Source organism: Ranitomeya variabilis, chromosome 6 (genome assembly GCF_051348905.1).
Source record: "Ranitomeya variabilis isolate aRanVar5 chromosome 6, aRanVar5.hap1, whole genome shotgun sequence".
NCBI classification, from domain to species: domain Eukaryota; kingdom Metazoa; phylum Chordata; class Amphibia; order Anura; family Dendrobatidae; genus Ranitomeya; species Ranitomeya variabilis.
Window position 1 is genome coordinate 60,945,175 of NC_135237.1, and position 24,901 is coordinate 60,970,075.

The 24,901-nt window shown below is 41.1% G+C and overlaps 1 protein-coding gene across 1 annotated transcript in view; it reads left to right on the forward strand.

Annotated features, from left to right (window-relative positions):
- ADARB2 (adenosine deaminase RNA specific B2 (inactive)) overlaps window positions 1–24,901 on the forward strand; it is an 897,867-nt gene that overhangs the window by 296,450 nt on the left and 576,516 nt on the right. The window contains exon 3 of the mRNA XM_077268554.1: window positions 15,566–15,601. Within this exon, the coding sequence (XP_077124669.1) occupies window positions 15,566–15,601 (36 nt within the window). The remainder of the gene's footprint in view (window positions 1–15,565; window positions 15,602–24,901) is intronic.

Consider the following 24,901-nt stretch of genomic DNA (forward strand, 5'->3'; position numbering starts at 1 on the left):
CAGCAGGTGCGCGATGATATGACATCATCGCGCACCCGCAGTGTCAGAGGCAGAGCGGGGAATGATGGGAGAGGAGCGTCTGCAGACGCTCTCTCCTCCATCATTGCATTCAACTGTACCGGCGTCTATACGCCGGTATAGTTGAATGCGACGGCGGGGGCGGCGGATTGAGCGGCCCACCACTGGCACCGGCCCTTCTGGCATTTGCCAGAAGTGCCCTATGGCCAGTCCGGCCCTGCCTGTGGGTTATCCTTTTTGTTGCCTTCTGTCAGAGAAACACTTTGGCATTTTATGGTTTGAATGTTATTAAAGTAAATGGTTAAATATATATTGGAATATAAGGAAAGAATAATATTATGAGGGTTAGGGGACATGAAGCAGGGAAATTGTTGTGATGCCATCTTGGAGGAGGACATTTTTTTTCCTTCTCTAGTAAGTGACCTGTCAACAGTCTGCATTATGAATACCTAATCCGAGCACCACATGAAGACCCCCCACACAGGTCACCCCAGGACACGAGCATATCATTAGCTGAAAACAACATAAAGATTCAAAAACAACCACAAGACTGGGCACAATCCTGCTGACAGGTTCCCTTTAAACAAGCTGTAACAGTTAGCTCAGTGCTGTCTGCTGGCTGCCCAAAAGTCCCTCACAGTGTAAGGTCTTCTTCCCATGTCTTGGTGATTCCTGTCCTGAAAAAATCAGTACTGGTGAGATCCATGGTCTGTATCCGTGTGCCATCCGTGTGTACATATGAGACATCGTCTGTTTGCTGTGAGTGTGACATGTATGGAATGAAAGGCAGCATAGAAATTAAAGAGTTTTATGTATTAAAGATGCTTAAAGATAGAGATAGATAGCGATTAGAAACATGATAGATAGATAGATAAATAGATAGATAGATAGATAGATAGATACCGAATTTTTCAGATTATAAGACGCACCTCAATTTGGAGGAGAAAATATGCAAATTGCATATTATAGTCCCAGAGGAGCATTGTATGGCGAATAAGCCTCCTTACCTTGACAAGCCAGAGCTGGTATGTCACCCTCCATAAGGAGAAACGTTGCCCCTTAGACCCCAGAGGAGAAAATAGGAATTTTTTTCTTTTTAATAAAATGGTGGTGCTTCTTGTAATCCATGCGTCTTATTGCTTACCGGGGGTGGTGGCTGCGGTGAAGCGGGGTCCTAAGGTTGCTGCTGGAGGAGGCAGGATTGGGATGATGCTGCAGGCCGCATGCTAGGATGAGGGGGTGTTCAGATGTGCTGCGTGCCACTGCGGGTGTCCAGGACTGCTGCGGGTGTGTCCGGTGCTGCTGCAGGTGTGTCCGGTGCTGCTGTGGGTGTGTCTGGCATTATTGAGGATGTGTTCGGTGCTGCTGCGGGGGTCTCTGGCGCTGTGGGGGCTCTGTGGTGTACTTTGGGAAAATAGCTGCCAGGGGCGGCACATGCGCAGATGGAGATCTCGGCACCAAGATCTCAGGAGATGAGATCTCAGCGCTCCATCTGCGCATGCGCCGCCTCCGGAGGCCATTTTCCCGGAGTCCACCACATAGGAAACCATGGAACTGCGGGGGGTTCTGGTCTTTCACAAAATGTCAGCAGAGCCCCCACAGTGTCAGAGACCCCTGCAGCACCGCCGGACACACCCGCAGCACCGCCGGGCACCCGCTCATCTCAGCTTGCAGCCTGCAGCAATGTTATCGGTAAGGTATATCCACATTATAAGATGCACCCCCATTTTCCCCCCAGGTGACAATGATGAAACCTGCATTCAGCACCCGACGCCTGGGAACAGCGGTAATTGTACTGCTTTTCCCAGGCGCCAGTACGTGTCACACTGATGACACACAGATGTCTTTCTTGTAGCACGCATTTAGCACTTGGTGCATTAAAAAGGAACATGTCTGCAGGTTTATCACACGGACACACGATCTCTGTAAAAAATCTGACGTGCGCACCACCATTGATCCTGAAAAAACGGACCGAATACAAACACAAAAAATGGATGTGTGAAGAAGGCCTAAGCCTGTGGGTGTTTTATACAAAGATATATTCATGTTAATGCCACATAAATATACAAATCTCTTCCGAATAGCAGCCAATCATCATTATTCTGACTGAACCTAAGATTTCTGCTGAGGATTAGCATTTTGCCCTTCTGCTGATCTGCACTGTAAAATTCCTCCTTCAGTTGAGATGATCCATGTCCGGCTATCCACTGTAGGCTTCCATGTGCTTTCCCTGTGAAAACTGGCACTGGAACTTTTTGTCCTCACCACAGATTTCTGTGAACTATGATGCATATTACAAGGGCAGAATTCAAGCAGATTTCACACTGATCATAGAGTGGAAACAATTCAAAAACAGTGTGAAATATCAGCCTTAGGCCGGCGACACACTAGGCGTAAGTAAATACGGTCCGTTTTTTACGGCCATAATACGCAGTAATTGTCCCAAATACTGTTCCGTATTCAATGCGAGGATGCGAATTTTACGCACAAATTTATCCGTGTGTCATCCGTATGGCATCCGTATGGCTTCCGTACGGCGATTTTTTTCTCGCAGGCTTGCAAAATGGACATATCATGGATCCATCAGCTCAAATATTGTTAAAAACATATATACAGTCTATATATAAATATATATATGTGTCAGTGAGACACATATATATATATATATATTTATATTTAATTCAGCGCTAGATAGCAGAAAAGCCAGGTTAATAATGGAGAGGCGTCAATTATGACACCTATCCATTATTAATCCAATAGTACGAAATGGTTAATAAAACACACACACATTATTAAAAAGTAATTTAATGAAATAAAGACACAGGGTGTTGTAATATTTTATTATACTCTTAATCCACCTGAAGACCCTTGTCACCTGAAATAAAGTTAAAAAAAAAACAACAATATTCCATACCTTCCGTCGTTACAGTCTTGTCTCACGCTGTAAATCCATCTGAAGGGGTTAAATTATTTTACACCCAGGAGCTCTGTTAACAGCTGTGCTCCTGTCTGTAAAACTTGGTGAATGAATGGAATGCAGGGGAATGTACTGTAGTTACCTCGAGTCGCGGTGATGCGCCCTCTGCTGGATGAACTCATATGAACTCAAGCGTGGGAACTTTTCAGAATATTTTCCCACGCTCGAGTTCATATGAGTTCATCCAGCAGATGACTGTATATATGTTTTTAACAATATTTGAGCCGATGGATCCATGATATGTCCATTTTGCAAGCCTGCGAGAAAAAATCGCCGTACGGAAGCCATACGGATGACACACAGATAAATTTGTGCGTAAAAATCGCATCCTCGCATTGAATATGGAACAGTGTTTTGGGACAATTACTGCGTATTACGGCCGTAAAAAATGGACCGTACTTACTTACGTCTAGTGTGACCCCGGCCTAAGTGTGCAGTGAGACGGCCGTAAAAATTGGACCGAGATTGTAACACAGTGCACAGACTGGCCAGCGGCTGTCCCATCTTGAGCGAGGCACGTTCATAGAAATATATGAAACTGTCATTCTTTGGTTGGGAGAGCCACCGGCCAGTTCTTGCTCTGCACTATAATGTTGATCCAATTTATAGGGCTGCCTGACTGCGCCATAATGAACCTACATGTATATCATTTTAAAGAGAATCTGTCACCAGGTTTTTGCCACCTAATCCGAGAGCAGCATGATGTAGGGACAGAGACCCTGATTCCAGCGATATGTCACTTACTGGGTTGCCTGTTATAGTTTTGAGGACTAGAAAACCTGCTCCATATTCATGACTTCCTTTTAACCCCCTTCGTCCCAACTGTTTGTCAGCTTTCTGCCTATGCACTGTAAGCAACACATTGCTGGAATCAGGATCTCTGCCCCTACATAATGGTGTTCTCAAAAATTGGTGACAGATTCCCTATAGAAGGGGTGACCAGGATTGGGACCAATAATCAAAATGACTAATTAGCATTATTGTTCTTTTCTTATCAGTCAATATCTTATAAATTGGTATTTGAGTGGAAATAAAGAAAATGAAACATCAATGAAAACAGTTTAATTTCATATTGACTTTCTTTAGGGTCATTGTAAAGCAGTCATTAAATCTGGATCTTGTGTTTTCTTACGAAGCTCATATACTGCACAAAGTTTCCTGATCTCCCGTGTTACATTTACTGCCTGCAGGAGACGTTTTCGGCAATGTCACATAATAACATTTATCTCACTTCGCTCTGTGTGTTTGTGTTGATATAATAAAAAAAAAAAGAAAAATGTAATTTTGCAAATTGTGAAACAAATGTGCAGTGTAGACAGTGGAAATCCTCCGAGGTTCTCATCATTTTCAGCTTGTGACATTCCCATCTTGATCCTATTAATTACTAAAAACACTTTGCTCTTCTAACTGCGAGACATCACTTATGACTCTGGTTAGACTGCAGTGGATGAAAAGAATACTGCATATTTTCCAGTATTCCTATACATATAACCACTGTATGTAACCGTAATGGATGACCCTTACAGATCATTGCCTCATAGTTAGGTTTTAACATTTTTCCCCAATTTTTTGCCCATTTGCACCTATTTGCTAGATTAGGCTACTTACAATTTTTCATTGCACTTTTTTCGTCATGGTTTTGACACTGCGGTTTTTGTCTCTTTTTGTTATGTCATGTTTTAAATAAAGCTGCTTTGTTTTTTATACTTCTTGGTGTTTGGTTTTAATAAAACTTTATTGATGCTGTCATGCACGGGTTAAGCACAGTTTTAGTGCTTTTCCACAATAGAAATACACTAAAAACTCATATGAATTTTTTTATCTGCGGATTTTCCATATCTAATGGAATTCTATGGAGATAATCTGTGCATAAAACTCAAGAGTATCCGCGAGAGAGATTGACATTTTGAGGATTTCAAACACGCAACGCAAGTCAGTTTATGCTGCATAAAAAAATATATATGGGCATGAGATTTCTAGAAATCCCATCCCCTTTGTTGGAATTGTAAGACACTGACTGCTTTGGGCTAAGAAAATATGTGGAGTCAAAAACTCACCAAAAACTCATCGTGGGAACATAACCTAAAGTTTTCAAAACTCATCATGGTAACGTAACCTAAAGTTTTAGTATTCATAGCCATGTCTGTGGTATGGACAAGATTGGAGCTACTCTTCTGGAAAGAAGATAAATAATAATGTGATGAATTATTGATAGACAAATGTCCAATTCTTAAAGGGAATCTGTCAGCAGGTTTTTGCTACCTGATCTGAGAGCAGCATAATGTAGGAAAAGAGATGCTGATTCCAGTGATGTATCGCTTTGTTTATTGCGTGCAGCAGTTTTGATACAATCAGAGTTTTTAGGTGTAACATAGCAGAGATCAGAAAGCTAACCCCGCCCACATCACAGCTGTGTACATTGTGTATTGATAGTGATCTGCATAGCACAGGAGGGGACATAATCGAAGCAGAGCTCACAGGATCTGTAGTACAGGCACTGATAATCTCCTGGTGATAAAACACTAATTATATGGAAACAACAGCACACAGCCTACTAAGTGACACATCTCTGAAATCTGTGTCCTAGTCCCTACCTCATACTGTCCTCAGATTACATAGTTTAACATCTGCTGACAGATTAAATGCCCACATTATGAGGTATCACAGACCTTGAATGGAACGTCAGGGGATATAATTGACCACCGCTTGACTGCAAACATGCAATGAGGAGTCTACCATGGGACCTCCATGGTAGTAATCGTTGAGTTCACAGCAATTGGACCATTACCAATCTAGCAATTGTTCCCTGTCCAGTGGATAGGCGTTGTATCTTGAAGATCAAGAAGAGGAGGGTTGGTAGTGTACATTCACTTGACTTTGTTTTCCACTAGTGGGACACTCTGTGGTCAGCCAAGGGATCATCCCGGCTAGTGTTCCATCCAGTGGCTTCATGGGGAAAAGAAACAGCTCATGGTGTCCATCAAAATCAATAGACTGTCCAAGAAATGTGTGCACACGCCAGATGTTTCAAAATGAGAGAGATGCTTTTTGTAGTTAACTGATGAAGACCATGAATAAATGACTCGTGTTTGGGAATGCAGAATTACCTAGTAGGGTTTTTGAAAGTAGGAGTGTAACGAGAATAAGGTCATGTTCACATGTTCAGTATTTGGTCAGCATTTTACATCAGTATTTGTAAGCCAAAACCAGGAGTGGAACAATCAGAGGAAAAGTATAATAGAAACACGTCACCACTTCTTCATTTATCACCCACTTCTGGTTTTGGCTTACAAATACTGAGGTAAAATACTGACCAAATACTGACCAAATGAATGTGGCTTAGGCTTCTTTCACACTTCCGTCGGTACTCGGCCGTCACCAGGCGTCAGGGCGCCGTACCGACGGAAGCTTGAAACACTGTGTCCGCTGCTCACGTCACTCAAAATTTCATAAGCTTCCGTCGGTACGTCGCGCCAACGCCTGGTGATGGCCGAGTACCGACGGAAGCTTATGAAATTTTGAGTGACGTGAGCAGCGGACACAATGTTTCAACGCGTCCACTGCTCATTGTAAAGTCCCAGGGAGGAGGGAATGGAGTTCCGGCCGGGCATGCGCAATAAAAAATGCAGGAGAGGACGTACGAAAAAACGTTCCCTTGAACGTTTTTTCGCAACGACGGCCGGCCAAATACCGACGCATCCAGTGCACGACGTATGGAACATGTGTCCATACGTCGCGATACATCGGTAATACAAGTCTATGTGAAAAAACGCATCCTGCGGGCAACTTTGCAGGATGCGTTTTTTCCACAGAACGACGCATTGTGACGGTCTGCAAAAGACGGAAATGTGGAAGTAGCCTTAAATGTAAAGGTTGAAGTTGCACATGCACCCTTGTGCCTGAGGGGTCCAAAAGAACCCATTGGTCATATGAGGATAGCAATACTTTTGAAGACCAGTGGTAGTGGGGGGACCTGTTGGAAATTTTGTAATGGGGTCCTTGACCTTCAAGTTATGCCATTTTTTTTTTTTAACAAGTCACTTTAATCTAATTCCTTTCATTGTTCCTGCTACTTACTTTCCATCGCATACATAAGGATTGATTGAATTTCAACATAATGTAGATTACCAAACCAAGTCGCCCACCTAAGAGTCTCTCCTTGGCCCATTTTAGACTATGTATGTGCATCACACTCTTTATTAATTCAGTGGTAAATATTCTTCCCCAAACTGTTGTATTTTAAGCAGAGCGTGGTGCCCAGGGAAACCAGCAAGCATTGATATATTATTTCCATACTGTCATGTATTGGCCTATATTTCTCTTTTTCAACATGTGTAATTATTTTTAGTAGCAGAAATAAAAAAAAAGAAGCCAGGCCATACAACAGAGTACATTTCTGCACTAGTTTTGACATATGGCTGTGCTGAATCCAATAACATGTTACCAGATTCCATAAATCACGCTGCACCACTTTTGATCTAGAATTAATGGTAGCTGAATCGAAAGGAAAGCACAGTGGATGGTAACTAATCTCCACCATATATTACATGTAACAAAATATTAGCATAGGAAACAATACCTCCGAGCAATAAGCTATAATTAGTTCCTTCGCTCTGTTTTATCTCTTGATATAACACGAGCTATTAGAATTAGACATGGTAAATCATCCCGATCATAATGAGTCGTGCATACATCTCTGAGCCGTAGCCTACAAATGTGAGATTAATTAAAGATACACAAATAAAGGATCTCACTGGATATGGGTCTATGGCCCTGTGTGTTATTCTGCGTGTTTCCAAAATTAATATCAACGCAAAGCCTCAAGATTTCTAGCCCTTGCCTAGTACTGTTGCGCTCAAACCTATTCTCAAGCAAGAGCAGAATGGTGAATAGACTCAAAAGAAAATCGATAGGTCCACAAATTGCTTGAAAATTGGTTTGATTGAACACTGAGGATCTAGGACAACCCCTTCTCGATCTGAATGTTTGCCCTCAAGGGCATTGAAAAGGGGAAAGATTTTCGCAGGGAAAAGAGGCTTCCTGTTTCAACAAAGAGCAGAGAAAAGAGAAGAATTTACTGGGTAGAGAGGCAAATGAGCAATTGTACGTACACAGCGCTATATAATATTATGACTGCAATATATAAGGAAAATAAAATCTTTGATAAGAGTGCTTCTTTAAGAGGATAAAAACTTGGATGGGACTGCTTCTTTAATATATTGCAGTCATAATATGATGTAGTGCTGTGTACTTACAATTGCTCATTTTTCCTTTCTACCCATCTAATTCTTCTCTTTTCTCTGCTCTATGTAGAAACAGGAAGTCTTTTGTTTATCATTCCGCTCTTTAACTCCTGACCCAGCTGCCCTCTCTTCCGTCCCGCTAGGGACTTTTGCAGCGAGTTATGACTCATGAAGGGAAAATTGACCTCCTGTTTCTACATAGAGCTTAGGAGGATTCAGGAGTCAGTTCTTAATCACGTGATGTCATAGACCTAATGGAAAAGAGAAGAATTAACTGGGTAGAAAGGCAAAATGAGCAATTGTTTGTACAAGGTTCTATGTCATATGATGATTAAAATATATTAAGAGGATACAAACTTTGACGGGACAGCTTCTTTAAAAAGTTTCTTATATTTTTGTGCATTATTGAGTTTATGAAATAGAAAATTAAAGCGACGGTTACTCTTTAAGAAAGTAACAGTGTTGTGATTTCATGGCCCATCGTATAGAACTATAATCAGAGCAGATGTTGGCCTATACTGTTATTTCTGGGGAATATGAATATTTTACCATCCCTTAGTTTAGTCACTACAGGAAAGATGGCTCTAGTAGGCAAAAGTAGAAACTTATTTGCTATACTGCCAGACACCATTTCCATAGGTTGGCAAATAGTTTCAGAACTTAGTGTAATTAACCGCTGTGTTATTTCAGTTCTGATCCATATTATATACTGCTGCTCATATGTTCATAACCTTTGGGGGGAATTTTAGTCTGTGCAATAATAAAAACATTCAGATATATACATGTGGATCTATTCTGTGTTATATGTTAATGTTTCATTTCCCAACACTTAGAGCCGTGGGGCGTTTGCTTTTTAATAACTCCTCTATAGTATACCTCTTGCACTATAGCACACTCCGACCATTACCGCTATACAATATTATGTGTAAGTCAGTAATCAGTGAAATTATACTTTAATGCTTTCCATACTTACAGAAACTCTGCCATTCTCTTCCCACCATTGAATCAAGGGCAATGATTATGTTTTAATTAAACTTAATTACATTTTGGACAGTATAATTATGAACCATTTCAAAGGCCTGGACGCAGCTTTTTCAGAATCTCTGTAAAGTTGAAGCACTTACAGGTTTGTAGAGGAATGTAATTACTTCTTAAAGGGGTTCTCCAGCTAGATAAATAAAGCCTCCAATTATACTTAAGCTAATTGGCTTCTTAAGAAATTGGATCTAGTCTGTGTATGAGTAACAGGGAAAGTTTAAGTCTCGCTATGATGCGCAAATGTGTTCTGTGTACATTGCTGCACAATATGTCGGTGCTACAGGCTGAACAGATACATAATAGTTCTTATTTACTCCGTGTTTCCATGTAGCATAAATTCTACTTTTTATCATCTGTATTTTTGGGGGCAGACAATTCAGTGTTATTCTTCTCCAGCATAGAGGTCAATGGTGAGCCTAGAACCAGGGATGGACAAATCATTGGTGCAACCTGGGGCCCAAGACGTAAATGGACCACTTACACCTTCAAAGCCGGAGGAATTGGGCATTATGATGGGCTATTTTGCTCCAACGGGCCGACTATTGTTCTTGGAAAGGGGCCCTCTTCTGTCTGTGTCCTTGAGTGCCTGAAATAATGCATGAAAAGTGAGTGGCGCCATAGGCTATTATTGGTATATGTTTTATCCATGAAAAACAAAGAGGGAAAACATATACGACAAAACTGTATGCGTGAAAGGGAACTAAAGGCTCAATCACACGTTCCATTTTTCCACGTACAAGAAAAACAAATCGATTATTCTGATCAGACTTTGGCCAGAGTTTGTGGTCGGAGTGTCCATTTTTCTCATATGTGGAGAAATACAAAAAAAAAAATGTTTTTCCGCCTTCTCCATTCTTACAGTTTGTGAAAATCAGAGTGCACGTGGATGTCATCCATGCATTTTTCACTCACCTATTGACTTGCATTGCCAATTTCGATCTGACACTTGGACTTATCTCCGTGATTTTCTGCAAAAAATCACGGACATGTGAATGGCCCCATAGACTATCACAGGTACTCGCACAGGAAAATTGGACGTATGAATGAGGCCTAAGGCTTCATTCACACGTCAGTATTTTTGCATCAGTGTTTGCTTGCCAAAACCAAGAGTGGAACTTACAGAAAAAAACTATAATTGAAAGATTGACCGCTGTTCTGTGTTTTTGAGACGCTCCTGGATTTGGCACACAAATATTGATCAAAAATACGGAGTGTGAATGAGGCCTTACAGATAGTCTGAATAAGCAGAATAGTGGACTTTTATGAAGACTAGAAAGTTGCTTAACTTTGCATTTAAGAAGCAAATGTAAGTATTCATAGCTTATAAAGAAAGCATCTAATAGATGCCCTGAACTAAATAGTGCTTGTAACATTAAAAACTTAGATGACGTCATAAAAAACAGATTCCAATACACAGGTAATAGTTTTGTTTTCTTTTTTGTACTTGTGAAGCAGGTAATGACAATCAGGTAATATTCCCACAAAGAGTATTTGGTGAGTTTTTAACCCCTTTCTGACATTGGTACTCCCACCTCAGACTCCAGCTGTTTGGTGCAGGCTCTGGCGCGGAGCCTGCACCTTTCCGGGCACATGTCAGCGGATCTATACAGCTGACATGTGCCCGCAACAGCCGCGGGTGGAATCGCGATCCACACGCAGCTGTTAACTAGTTAAATGCCGCTGTCAATCTCTGACAGCGGCATTTAACTCGTGCTTACCGGAAGCGAGTCCTTCATCCCCTTTGACCCCATCACATGATCACGGGACACCGATGGGTCGGCATGACAACCAGAGGTCTTCAGCAGATCTCTATGGTTGTCATAGCAAGTGAGCATTTCTGCTACACACAGGTGATCTGATCATCGCCATTGTGTAGCAGAGGCGATCAAAGTACTGCAACTTCTATTCTCCAATGGAGGCTATTGAAGCATGCAAAAAAGTAAAAAAAAATGTTTTTAAAAATATTAAAAAATATAAGAGTTCAAACATTATTATTATTATTATTATTATTATTTATTATTATAGCGCCATTTATTCCATGGCGCTTTACATGTGAGGAGGGGTATACATAATAAAAACAAGTACAATAATCTTGAACAATACAAGTCACAACTGGAACAGGAGGAGAGAGGACCCTGCCCGCGAGGGCTCACAATCTACAAGGGATGGGTGAGGATACAGCATCACATATTTGGTATCGTCACATTCAGAATCGCCCGATCTATCAATATAAAAAAAGAATTAACCTGATCGCTAAATGGCATAATGAGAAAAAAATTAAAAACGCCAAAATTACGTATTTTTGGTCGCCGCTACTTTTGCATTAAATTGCAATAACAGGCGATTAAAAATAATCACTCATCCAACCTGAGAATACGAAAAATGGAGACGCTACTGGTATCGGAAAATGGCACCATTTTTTTTTTGTAACAAACTTTAAAATTTTTTTCACCACTTAAATAAAAAAGAACCTGTACATATTTAATGTCTGTGAACTCGTAATGACCTGGAGAATCATAGTGGCAGGTCAGGTTTAGCATTTAGCATGGCCATATTGAGCAAAAAATAAAAAAGTTATGGCTCTAGGAAGAGGGGGAGCAAAAAACAAAACCACAAAAACTGAAATACCCCTGGTTGTTTAGGAGTTAATCCTGCGGATCTTCTCCATAATTACCGCAGCATTTCTATTATAACAGTTAGATTACTGGCAATTTTTCGTTGCATTTTTGATGCTGCAGGTTTTGTCTCTCTTTGGTCATGTTTGAAATAAAGCTGCTTTTCTGGCGCACATAAAACTCAACATAACCGGAAGACAAATTGACATGTTGCGGATTCCAAGCACGCGCCACAGGTCTGTTTACACTGAGTAAAAAAAATAAATCCCATCTGTTTTTCTGAAATTGTATGATGCTGCTTTTTTGCATGGCAACAATATGCAGCGACAAAAGCTCACCAAAAACTCATCTTGAAAACTAGTGATGAGCGAATGTGCTCGGATAACGTCTTATCTGAGCATGCGCGGGTGTTCTCCCTGTATCTTGGGAGTGCTCGTATATTATGTTCGAGTCCCTGAGGCTGCATGATTTGTGGCTGTTAGACTGCCTGAACACATGCAGCTGCAGGGACTCGAACATAATATAAGAGAACGCCCAATATACTAGGATGACACCTGAACATGATCGGATAAGATGTCATCCGAGCACGTTCGCTCATCACTAGTGGGAACTTATCCTTGCCCAGTATGCATTATCCCAGCCGAGAAGGCAACAAAATACTCTAAAACTTTTATTAGTATATGCTTATATGTAGTGAGCCGGGGTTGAAGATTCAGGGGGCCGGTGGCCATAACTCTATGTAAGTATCACAGCTTTACAAGGCGAGGTGTGACAAACTTGTTCCTAATTGAATCTGCTCCTTTTCATCTTCTGGGCTATGGGTGTAAACAAGAAGCTCTTATTTAATTGCACAGTCCATAATTCACAACTCAGTAGCTTGACAGGTGCCTGGAATCAGTTCATCAGTCAATGGCATTTTGGCAAGTCCTCCCCTGGGAAGCCACAAGGACATCTGTCACTGATACTAGGACTCGGATACACAGTCAGGGTCACACAAGATACTAAATACATGATAAGTTCATAGAGTTCATTAAAACCAGGACTGAATCTCTGCAAGATCTGGAAAGGACTATTTGCTTGTTGATATTGAATGGTATTGACTTAAAAATTATAATGCAGATTTTTGTCTTGTGGACAAATGATCCATTTTGCATATTTTTGCACAACTGCAGTTTTCCCATTTATTAGCAGATAATCTATATTATAATGAGTCGATGCGAACATTAGCAGCTGCGCTGCATTTCTACAAAGCTTCTTTGTAACAGGAGGGCCAAGATTATCCTCAGGGATGCTGCATGGCTCAGAGGCTATTGTGAAGCTGCCATCCAGGAGAGTGATGGCGTTTGCCCTTCATAAACTCCGCAGAGCGCTGTGAATGTCACCCCGTTTCACACCCAACCTCAATCTGTCTGGTGAAGAATTTTATTCCAAAAAGTGTCTGTCGTGGACTGGACAAAACATCATTTTCACTCAGCTTCTTCCATTAACTTTACAAAGAGCAATGTTAAAGTGACAAGATCATTCTTATACATTAAAGGAAATTATCTCCTTCAAAGCAAACAGTACAAGACGCCATAGTTCTGCAAACCTAATCATCTCTATGCGTCTGTCTATTTCTCCTGTAATAACACTAAACAAAATGAAAGATACACTATACTGTAATAATAGTGATACTTTCAGAAATTCTCACTATGAAGAATTAATTTATATTGAGTTTTACCAAAAGATTGACATTTAATATTGACACAACAAGGAAAATCCATATAGTACTCTCTTCATTTCATTTCTGTGTTTTTTTTTATTTAAAGGATATCTGTGCGTAAGATCATCCCTCCTAATCTGTCTGCATGTAGGTCACAGAAAGTTGAATAAAATGATACCTTGATATCAGAGATCCGATGTCTCATTCCAGAGATATCCACATTTTTCTTATATGTAAATGAGCTGTTAAGATCTATGGGCCGGACATAGATCTCCCTGAGAATCTGCCTGCAGAGCTTATTTTATATGAAAGGGGCACTACCAGTGTAAGACCTGTAAATCTGGAGAGCAGACTGTCAGTCATTACATGTCTCACACTAGTAGCACCCCCTTTCCATATAAAATAAGCTCTGGAGGCAGATTCTCAGAGAGATCTATGTCCGGCCCAAAGATCTTAACAGCTTACTTACATGTTAAGAAAAATGTTGATTTCTGTGGAATAAAACATTGGATTGCAGATATCAAAGTATGATTTTATTCAACTTTCTATGACCATCATGCCCATATAGTTGGCTTAGGAGGGTTGATCCTGCTGAACGATTCCCTTTAAGCATTGTTTCAAAGTAGCTAGGTTGAGAAAAAAACTATTTCTCTGTGTCCCAAATAGAGCTCCCTGCACAATTTAAAAATAATCTATCACCAGGCTTTTTCCTCCCAGAGCAGTAGAGACAGAAGCCTCCATTGTCCCACTTACTGGGTTCCCTGCTGTAGTTTTGCTAAAATCACTGTTTTAGTTACTGCATCTCTTCTAGTCTTCTCAATAATGATCTCTGTATAACACCTCTTTCAACATTGATTTATCGCTTTTTGCCAACACTGCACCTAGGCAGAAAGCTGCCAATCAGTAGTGAGGGTAGGCATAGTGAAAGCTCATGAATGTTAAGGACTACATCACAGGAGATAGTAACTGAGAGAACTAGTAGAGCTGCAGCAGATATGAATGTTGTATCGAAAGTGCAGCAAGCAGCCCAGTAAGTGACATATCACTGGAATCAAGATCTCTGCTCCTACGTCATGCTGCTCTCAATTGGAGCAGTAAACTTAGAGTGACAGATTTTCTTTAAGGGCGTAATCAGACGGCCATATAAATTGGGCCAAGATTGGAACATAGTGCATGTACTGGACGACTCTCCCTACCTGAGCGTGAGAGCTTCATGTATTTCTATGCAGCTGTCACGCTTGGATTTGGAGAGTCGCCGGCCAGTCCACGCACTGCTTTCTGATCTTGGACCAATTTATAAGGTCGTCTGACTGTGTCCTTAAAAAGACCTATCACCAGGTCAAAAAATCACTAGTTTTTGCTTTCACGTTATTTCCTCTACTCCCTTGAACATGCTATTTAATTTTGCTTTTTTTTTGTTCTTTTTGTTTGTTTTTTTTAATCTGACATACGGTTTAAGATATATAAGAATATTTATTTTATGGTCTTTACCAATGGGTTATTGCTCACAGATTTTTGGGGGGCTTGTAAGGATACTTTGCATTCTTGCCCTTTGAAAAACATCCACTTGGTAAAACCATAAAAAATAGCAAAAAAAGGCACATAATACTGGAATCATAAGGTGGATTTAAAAGAAAAAAAAAAAACGTGAACATTCAGGGGATCAGCAGGAATAATGCACTGATGTCAGTATATGTTTAAAGAATGAGTCGGTGGCTGAGTTTTTTTTCTACATGTTCCTGAACCTGAGTAAACTCTCTCAATACCTTTTGCCTTTTCTACTGCACAAATAGTGGTAAGAACAAGCCATAGGGAATTGTGGAATAGATAGCCATTTATTACAAGTACGTATTTACTGATACAGTAATCTGCTGAATGTTATTTATCTCTTGATTAAGATCCATCATATTAATGCGATTTCTTATATAAATATTTATTTGTTTCTTACAATGAACTTTCTATTTTGTTACAGGATACAGAAATGAAAATGGAAGTTGTACGCAGAAGGGTAAGCTTTTCTTATTTTGCATGTGTTGCCTAACATTTAATTTGGGGATCGTTCATTCTTTATGATTAAGTAATTGATCGTGCCCCATTCCTCCCTTTGCTCCACATTTCTTCAACAATATTTTTGCCATTTTATTGCTGTCTGAAAATCAGAGTCTTAACATTCAGAACATATTCTCATATGAATTGTGGGCGTAAAAATTAAAATAAATTAAAGATAGATAAACTGATATTTTTAGTGCTTTATTGACCAATTAGCGAATGGCAACAGGTAAAACAATATTTTTCATGATAACATATGTGCAGATAATTTTTTCAGCTAACGTTTTTGTGTTTAATGTCTGTGAAAGATTCTATATATGCAATATAAGCTGTAACATCACTGCTGGCATTCCTGCATGGCTTCCCATCCCCCACCATGCAGGTACACTGACTTACCACTCCAGGCCATGCAGTGAGTTCTGTCGTTTGCTTGCTGTGAGCATACTTCCTAAATGCATGCTGAGGGCTGCCATGCCTGCACTTCCTGATTCTTAAAGATACAGCGCGTGCACTCCTGATATCCCCAGCCTACTGCTGTGAGGCACTTTGTACTTAAGGCACCTTCTCCTGTTGGAAGGTACCTGAGCAACATTCTCTTTCAGTGTATGTGTGTGCAGCTGCTAAGTTGCCAGGTGCTTTCCTGTTCCTGAAATCTTGGGGGCTAAATACCAAGACCTGAGTCCTGAATCTATACCAGTATCTAATCTTTACTGTTTCTGCCACCCTGGGGGCTGAATACCCAGGCCTGAATCCTGAACCTGTACCTGTGTCTATCCTTGTCTGAATTAGGACCATTCCTTGAACCTGTTTTTATTCAAGTCTGGATCTTCCCCAAAACCTGCTGTGTCTGAACCAGCACCTATCCCTAAAACCTGCAGTATCTGAACCTGTTCCCATCTCTGAAATATGTAGTGTCTTAAAGAGTGCCTATCTCTAATCTGTTGTCACTGTGCAGCATTAGTGCTTAGTAAGTACACTTGCTACTTCATTGTAAGTACTCTATTTGAACTCATCCCACTCATCCCAGTCTGTCTTGTCTGTACCTATCCTTGTATGTGTCCTGTATGAACCTGACCCTGTCTATTCTTGGTGAACAAAGTACTGTCTTGACTGTCCGCGTCTGCCGTTCCCTGTCTGTCTGCATCTGCGGTTCCCGGTCTGTCCGCATCTGAGGTTCCCTGTCTGTCTGCCTCTGAGGTTCCCTGTCTGTCTGCCTCTGAGGTTCCCTGTCTGTCTGCCTCTGAGGTTCCCTGTCTGTCTGCCTCTGAGGTTCCCTGTCTGTCTGCCTCTGAGGTTCCCTGTCTGTCTACCCCTGAGGTTCCCTGTCTGTCTGCATCTGCGGTTCCCGGTCTGTCTGCATCCGAGGTTTCCTGTCTGTCCGCATCTGCGGTTCCCGGTCTGTCCGCATCTGAGGTTCCCTGTCTGTCCGCCACTGAGGTTCCCTGTCCGCATCTGATGTTCCCTGTCTGCATCTGAGGTTCCCTGTCTGTCTGCATCTGCGGTTCCCTGTCCGCACCTAAGGTTCCCTGTCTGTCCGCATCTGTGGTTCCCTATCTGTCTGCATCCTAGCTTCCCTGTCTGTCCTCATCTGCGGTCCAATACCCCCTTGCCAGAGACCCAGTTCTTCCTCGAAGCCATTCCTGTCTGTTATGTATGAACTGGGCCCTATGCCTGCCTGTATACCAGTCTTGTCTGCTAGCACCTTCATATTTCATTGAGGGTTCAGCTGCCGCGTGACCGAGGTCAGTCCTGGTGTAGCACCTGGTCACGCCTCCCTGGGCACTTCTCGGATTGCAGCGCCATCAGTTGCCATGCATCTGGGGTCTGTCTTTGGGAGGCACTTAATCATGCCCCTCCAAAATTCACAGATTTTGCAGTCTAATTAGACATAAACTTTGCTCATCTCTGCTCATCTGTCGTGACGATATGGTGATTATTTAGCCAAGGTCCAATTTTATTTTAGAATTATTATTATATTGTCAACATGTGGTAATGCAGATGCAGAAGCCTCAAACATGATGGCTGCCATAATGCATCAATAGCACAGATGTTTCCATTCATATTGAATGAATAGACTGCTATGCAAATTGTCCACCATGGTACCTCCTTAGATGGCCGCTGCTTCATCTATACGTCATGGATAAATTTATCAAATAATTTGTATACCGTATTTGCTTAATTATTGTGGTATTTTGATAAATATAAATAAGATTATTTCACAAAAGTTCCTTTGTGTTTTCCGAACATGACCCTATAGGTTTCATGGTACGCTGCACTAGTTCTGATCTCGGGATTTCCATATATAGAGTTTCTTATTGACTTTGGATTGTGGGCGTCTTCGGTGTGTGTCTATTCCATTTGGAATCAAGACATAAATGTCATTAGCAACTTGAAAGACTTAGAAAAATGAACACATTTTAAAACAGGTGCCCAGTCATTACGGATTCATTTGGTGCTCATTGTAATAACATTAATCATGATTAATTCATTTTCTACTAATGTACCAAAGGCTTGTTCTTGAGCAGAATTTTGATTTTCCAATTTTCATCTTATTCCAGCCATGACAAACGAAGGTAAAATAACATTTACAGTTTCAGAAAAAAAACATATTGTCATACTGTACATTGACACATTGCTTCTCAATCAGGCAATTCTAGTTGTTAGATATGATATGAGCAGAGGCTATATACTGGTCATTTTTGGAAACACGCAGAAGAAAAAGAGAGGAGCAACAATAATCCCATATAAAATATATCAAAAAGTTTGTAAAGGAAACATAATCCACAAGACAAAATGTAACAAATAACATAAAAAGACAAAGTTGATGGTTGGTAAACACAGGTGTAAAGCATATGGTCCAAAAATAAGTATAATGGATGGGGAAAACCGAAGAATAGCAGCAAGCGATATAAAGTGCCAGTGCTCATGTAGTGATTACTCCCATACAGTAAAAAATACCAATCCATAGACCACATATAAAGAATACGTGAAAAAAGTTTGTACAACACCTCTAAAAGATCAAGGTGTGTATCCATCTCCTGTGCACCAAAATCCAATTATCAGAAAACTTTAAATGATGGTTAAAAAGGAACAGCAAAGCAGATTTCTTCACCCGAGTAATCAATTTATTTAGTATTATAGCGCCGTTATAGCCATGTCTTTTCTTTACATTACAAAAATGTGCTGACAGGTTCTATTTTAGCTTTTGGGATCTTGATGACTCCTAAATTGGACTTCCAGATGCAAAGTTGCACTAGGAAAATAGGCTAGCAGGGCATTGTATCCTCCTGATGTTTTTGGATTAGGCTCCACCAGAAACTTAGGATATGTGCACATGCTGCGGACTGGTGTGTGGATTTTTCCGCACTGATTTTGATAAATCCGCAGGGCAAAAACACTGCGTTTGCTGCGGATTTATCGTGGATTTTCTGCGGATTTTCCACAGTTTTTGTGCGGATTCTTCTGCTGTTTTACACCTGCGGTTTTTTAATATGGAGCAGGTGTAAAATCGCTGCGGATTCCGCACAAAGAATTGACATGCTGCGGAAAATAAACTGCAGCGTTTCAGCGCGTTTTTATCCGCAGCATGTGCACAGCGGTTTTTGTTTTCCATAGGTTAACATTGTACTGTACACCGCATGGAAAACTGCTGCGGATCCACAGCGTCAAAAACGCTGCAGATCCGCAGCAAAAACCGAAACGTGTGCACATGGCCTTATGGGTTTTTTCTCCCATGTCACTCAGCAGCCTTACTAAGGCGACATTCACACGTCCATTTTGACTTACCATTTGTCTCTTCTGTTTGGAGGAACGGACAAATAGAATTATTTCCACAGATCTTTTACATAACTGATGCAAATGGAAGCAGAGGGACTCAATTATTATGCCGTCCGGCTGAGTTCTTATTATTATTATGGGGTCTTGTTTTGGCTTAGTTATGTGTGAATTTTTAGAATGGAAGGAAAAGTGCGGCATGCAGAACATTTTTTTCTGCTCTAAAAATGAACACTTAACTAAACCAAAACAAGACCCCAAATTAGTAAGTGGGGTCCCCTGTCTTCTGTTTGCATCAGTTATGCAACGGATCTGGTCTTGACAATATTTGTCAATTCCTCAGATTCGGATCAGACAAAGTGTATATGAAAATGGCATTTGCGTAGCCTAGAGAGGTCCCTTACTGATTGGATATAGCATGTGATTGAATAAATAGTCACATCTAGTCTCAAAATTTTCATTTTCCTGCTTCTTAATAGGAGCTGAACAATAAAAGTGATGGCAGAGTTGGATTTATTTTTTAATAAAACATACAATAAATGCCTCCTGCCACTGGCTATAATGAGGTGAGTCTTGGATTTCATTAAAAAGTCCTTGGATTGAGAGGGATAAGCACTAGGCCAATTGAAGTAAGTAGTTCTTGCCATGAGTAGGAACCATTCATGATATATCGGTTCAAAACACATAGGCATTTCCATTTTTTCCAGGATGTCCAGTTTTTTTATCACGTGGAATGGATTAAATATGGATTATCTTCATCTGTTCTTGGCATCGCACTGGTCATCTTCTGCTGGTTCTGTCCTGCCAGATCTCTCCGGTGTCTGCTGGTAGACCAGAAGTCGCTTCTCAATGTAAGTCTATGAGAGCGAGAATGAGGAAAAGTGATTTTCAGCTCTGACAAAAATGGTGGAATGGGCCCGAAGCGGTACCAGGAAAAGCAGAAGATGGCAGCTGACAAGTATATTACTAGGGACGGAGAACAGATAATAGTGATACCAAAATATAAAAAAAAAAGCCGTAGTGGTGCTTTAAGAATGATATTTTATGGAGTTTGAGTACAAGACCAGCTGCTTTCTTCAGGAAACAATAAATCCCTGCTACAATTAATAAAATCCCAGTTAGCGATGAGGACCGCTTTACTCAGCAAGACATTTTGATCTTTGTTGGTGCGAAAAGTAAATTCAGTGCTTCAATAGCATTATTTATGCTTGATAAAGACTGGACAGTTCGAAATGTTGTTGCTGGAATTTCGATGAATGAAACAATGAAGGTATTTTTGTATTTTTCTATATCCTTGAAGAGCGCTGTCTTTACATAATTTTCTGTGTGTTGCATCAAGTGGATTCCTTCAGCAGCTGTGGACTATGTCGCTCCCTATAGGTAGAAAAGGGATATAGGGCACTCCTCGTGAGCGGCTCTGGTGCCCAAGTAGGCTTCCAACTCATGATCCAATAGTAGCAATAAACTGGGCACTATATGTAACAGATTTATTGGAAATCCACAAATTAACGTTTCTAACGTTTAGACCTTCATCAGAACTGATTTCCATATGGGAACTGCAGATCGTTAGAGAGAACAGCGCTATGTAGTGGCACGAACCAAATAGCTGAAAAGCGCCATTCTGCAGCGATTTGGATCATGCCCTTACATAGTGCTTCTCTCTGATGATCAGCAGTTTTCATACGGCAATCGGTTCTGATGAAGGTCCAAATAGACCAAAACGTTAATTTGTGGATTGCCAATAACTCTGTTATATGTTTACACAGTTCTGTGTGCCAAGTTTATTGCTACTATGCTGCTCCTCATAGCTCTGGCTGTGCTGCCAACAAATTGAGGAATGTGGTGTTTATTGTGCTGTCTGTGGTATTCATCTCTATAGTATCGTCATTAGTATATTATGCGGTACTGCAATCTGAGTGGTTTAGAGTACCTAGACAGTAATACTTGAAACACAATTATTTGAATCTGGTACTCTATAGTTTTAGTATTTAGGCACTGTATAGAGCTATTAGTTGGGTCCATTATGGCACTATTATTGAGGACTTGTGTTACTCTTTTCTTAGCCTTTGGTTTTTTTTAAAACCATTTTCACTTCCTCTCCTTCCAAACTAATGAATTGGGGTCAAAATACGACATCTTGCCATGGAACCATCACATCGTTTGATCATTTTGGGGTACACGTTCATACCATATGGTTGTTTGTACCATAGGTGATTTCCATAAATCTACATGACAAGTTTTATACATAGGACGAGATTTTCAAACCATTTTTTATACTCAAAACTGGAATTTGGGCAGGAAAAATAATTATGTTGCGTATGTGGAGAGATGTATTTTCTAACATGCTACATTTATTTATTACATACCCGAAAACCATTGAATGAAATGATAAACCCTTTCTGTCCTGAATGTATGCTATATAAACCTGTTTGGGAATAAGGTCTGTGCTCCTGATGGGCATGTACTTACTGTCCATGTGTTTGATATATGCTTATGGTGTTTATTATGAGCATTTTATAGGTTGCAACATGTGTATTTTGTATTTGTAGCAATTTTGTATAGTGCCTTAGGCAATTCTCTTGCTGTTGACTTGACATATATCATCAATGTCTTTCAAACCTTTGTGACTTGTTGCAAACATTTAAAGAGATCCCTCCCCCCCCAGAGGAGAATAATGCTCATTATATAGAGCAATAAATACAAGTAATTTGTCACTGCGCAGGCAACTGCAGGCACATTTGGACAGGACGACAGGTCATTTAGCAACCAGCAAAATTCAGCATAAAGCCACAAAACACATAATAAATTGCTTTCTGCATACAAAAATGTCCCTGCTGTATGGTCTACACTTATTTGCATGTGGCAAATTATTGGAAGGGTGACCTTGTGCTTTACACCTGCAGAATACACTGAAAGTGGAATTAAGATCATCTGGACCATATTATTGCTATAACTCAAGCCCTGAAGCCAATATTTACGGTAATTAGTAGTTACCCTGCTGAAGCTTGGTAACGGGTATACTAACGACCAACACACTGTGAATGCAAATTACATAATAAGGCTGGGCTACAGTCCTCACATTCACGTATTCAATATTGATGCCAGGTAAATACCAGCTGCCCCATTTATTCTGCCCATTTACATTATTAATACTGATTTATTATACCATAAAGATTCCAATTTGCTAACATACACAAACCTTTACTGAATAAGCTGATGAAATTGTCTGTATGATGCCAAAGCAGAACTTGTTGAAGCCCTAATGTTCCAGTCAGTGGTCAGCAATAAGTGATCCCTCTCCTGGGGATCTCTTGGGTTTACTTACTAGTCATCAGAATAATCGAATCTTTTCAAATTTGAAATTTTTAGATTCGACAAAATTTTCCCCAACATTAAAATTGGTAGTGAATAAAAATCTGCCTTGAATTGCAAATAGTCCATTTGTCCTGCAATTTCCTAGTACCCTATGTTGCATTTTTATGTGATTAACAGGGCTGACTAATTTGGAAGAGAGTTGTAAGAGAGACAGGAACACTTATGGTTCAGCGGTATTTATGTAGCTCTGTAACGACATGTGACACCCTTTGTCTGTGTGCTGCAGTTATTACATGGAATTGGCCATCGCTGGGTGATCTGAGCAGCAATGCATAATGCTTGTCAGGTGTTCAGCAGTGAGTAACATGAGACCAGTAGGAGAATTCAGCAGCAGAAACCCAAAACTGAGGACAAAGTTCAGCAGCAGGAAACACGAGTCTGGTGAGAGAGTTCAGCAGAGAATACAAGACCTGGGAGAGAGAGTTCAGCATCAGGTAACAGGAGACGGGGAGAGAGAGTTTAGGAGGGAATACAAGACCTGGGAGAGAGAGTTCAGCAGCAGGGGACACGAGACTGGGGAGAGAGCATTCAGCAGCAGAGAACATGAGACTGGGGAGAGAGAGTTCAGCAGCAGTGATCATGAGACTGGGGAGAGAGAGTTCAGCAGCAGTGAACATGAGACTGGTGAAAGAGAGTTAAGCAACAGTGAACACAAGACTGGTGAGAGAGAGTTCAGCAGGGAATACAAGACCTGGGAGAGAGTTCAGCAGCAGAAAACACCACACTGAGGAGAGAGAGTTCAGCAGCAGTGAACATGAGACTGGTGAAAGAGAGCTCAGCAGCAGGAAACACGAGACTGGGAAGAGAGCGTTCAGCAGCAGGGAACAAGAGACTGGTGAGAGAGATCATTCAGCAGGGAATACAAGACCTGAGAGAGAGTTTGGCAGCAGGGAACACAAGACTGGTGAGAGAGAGTTCAGAAGGGAATACAAGACCTGGGAGAGAGTTCAGCAGCAGGGAACACCAGACTGGGGAGAGAGAGTTCAGCAGCAGTGAACATGAGACTGGGGAGAGAGAGTTCAGCAGCAGTGAACAGGAGATCGGTGAGAGAGAGTTCAGCAGGGAATACAAGACCTGGGAGAGAGAGTTCAGCAGCAGGGACCAGGAGACTGGGAAGAGAGAGTTCAGCAGCAGGGAATACAAGACTGGTGAGAGAGCATTCACCAGGGAATACAATACCTGGGAGAGAGTTCCGCAGCAGGGAACACGAGACTGGAGAGAGAGAGTTCAGATACAGGGAACATGAGACTGGTGAGAGATCAGCAGGGAATACAAGACCTGGGAGAGAGAGTTCAGGAGGGAATACAAGACCTGGGAGAGAGTTCAGCAGCAGAAAACACGAGACTGGTGAGAGAGAGAGTTCAGATACAGGGAACATGAGACTGGTGAGAGAGAGAGTTCAGATACAGGGAATACAAGCTCTTGGAGAGAGAGTTCAGCAGCAGGGAACAGGAGACTGGTGAGAGAAAGAGTTCAGATGAAGGGAACGCGAGGCTGGTGAGAGAGAGTTCAGATACAGGGAATACAAGATCTGGGAGAGAGAGTTCAGCAGCAGGAAATTTGAGACTGGGAAGAGATAATTCAGCAGCAGGGAACACGAAACTGAGGACAGAGAGTTCAGCAGCAGGGAAGATGACACTTGGGAGAGAAAGATCAGTAGGAGGGAACATGAGACCAGAAAGAGAGAATTCAGCAAGAACACGAAACCAGGAAGACAGAGAGAGTTCAGCAGCAGGGAGCATGAAACTGAGGAGAGTTCAGCAGCAGGGAACTGGAAACTAAGGAGAGTTCAACAGGAGGGAACACAAAATCAAGGAGAGAGAGTTCAACAGCAGGGAACAAGAAAAGAGAAAGAAAGAGTGATCCCATGCAGGAGAACGGTATTATGATGAAGTCCTTGCCTGACTGATACAATCATACAATGTGTGTAAATTGGAGATGGCCGTTTTTGCCCAAATTGAATTGCACATTGAGTTTTCCCGATCTGCGGAGTTCAGAAACTTAGACTTATATTAGATTTGTGCCGAATTGATTCAATCAAATCTAGTCAGGATTATAGGGAAGTGTATCATACTGGATAACCACTCTTGGCGCTTCCGTAATAATCATA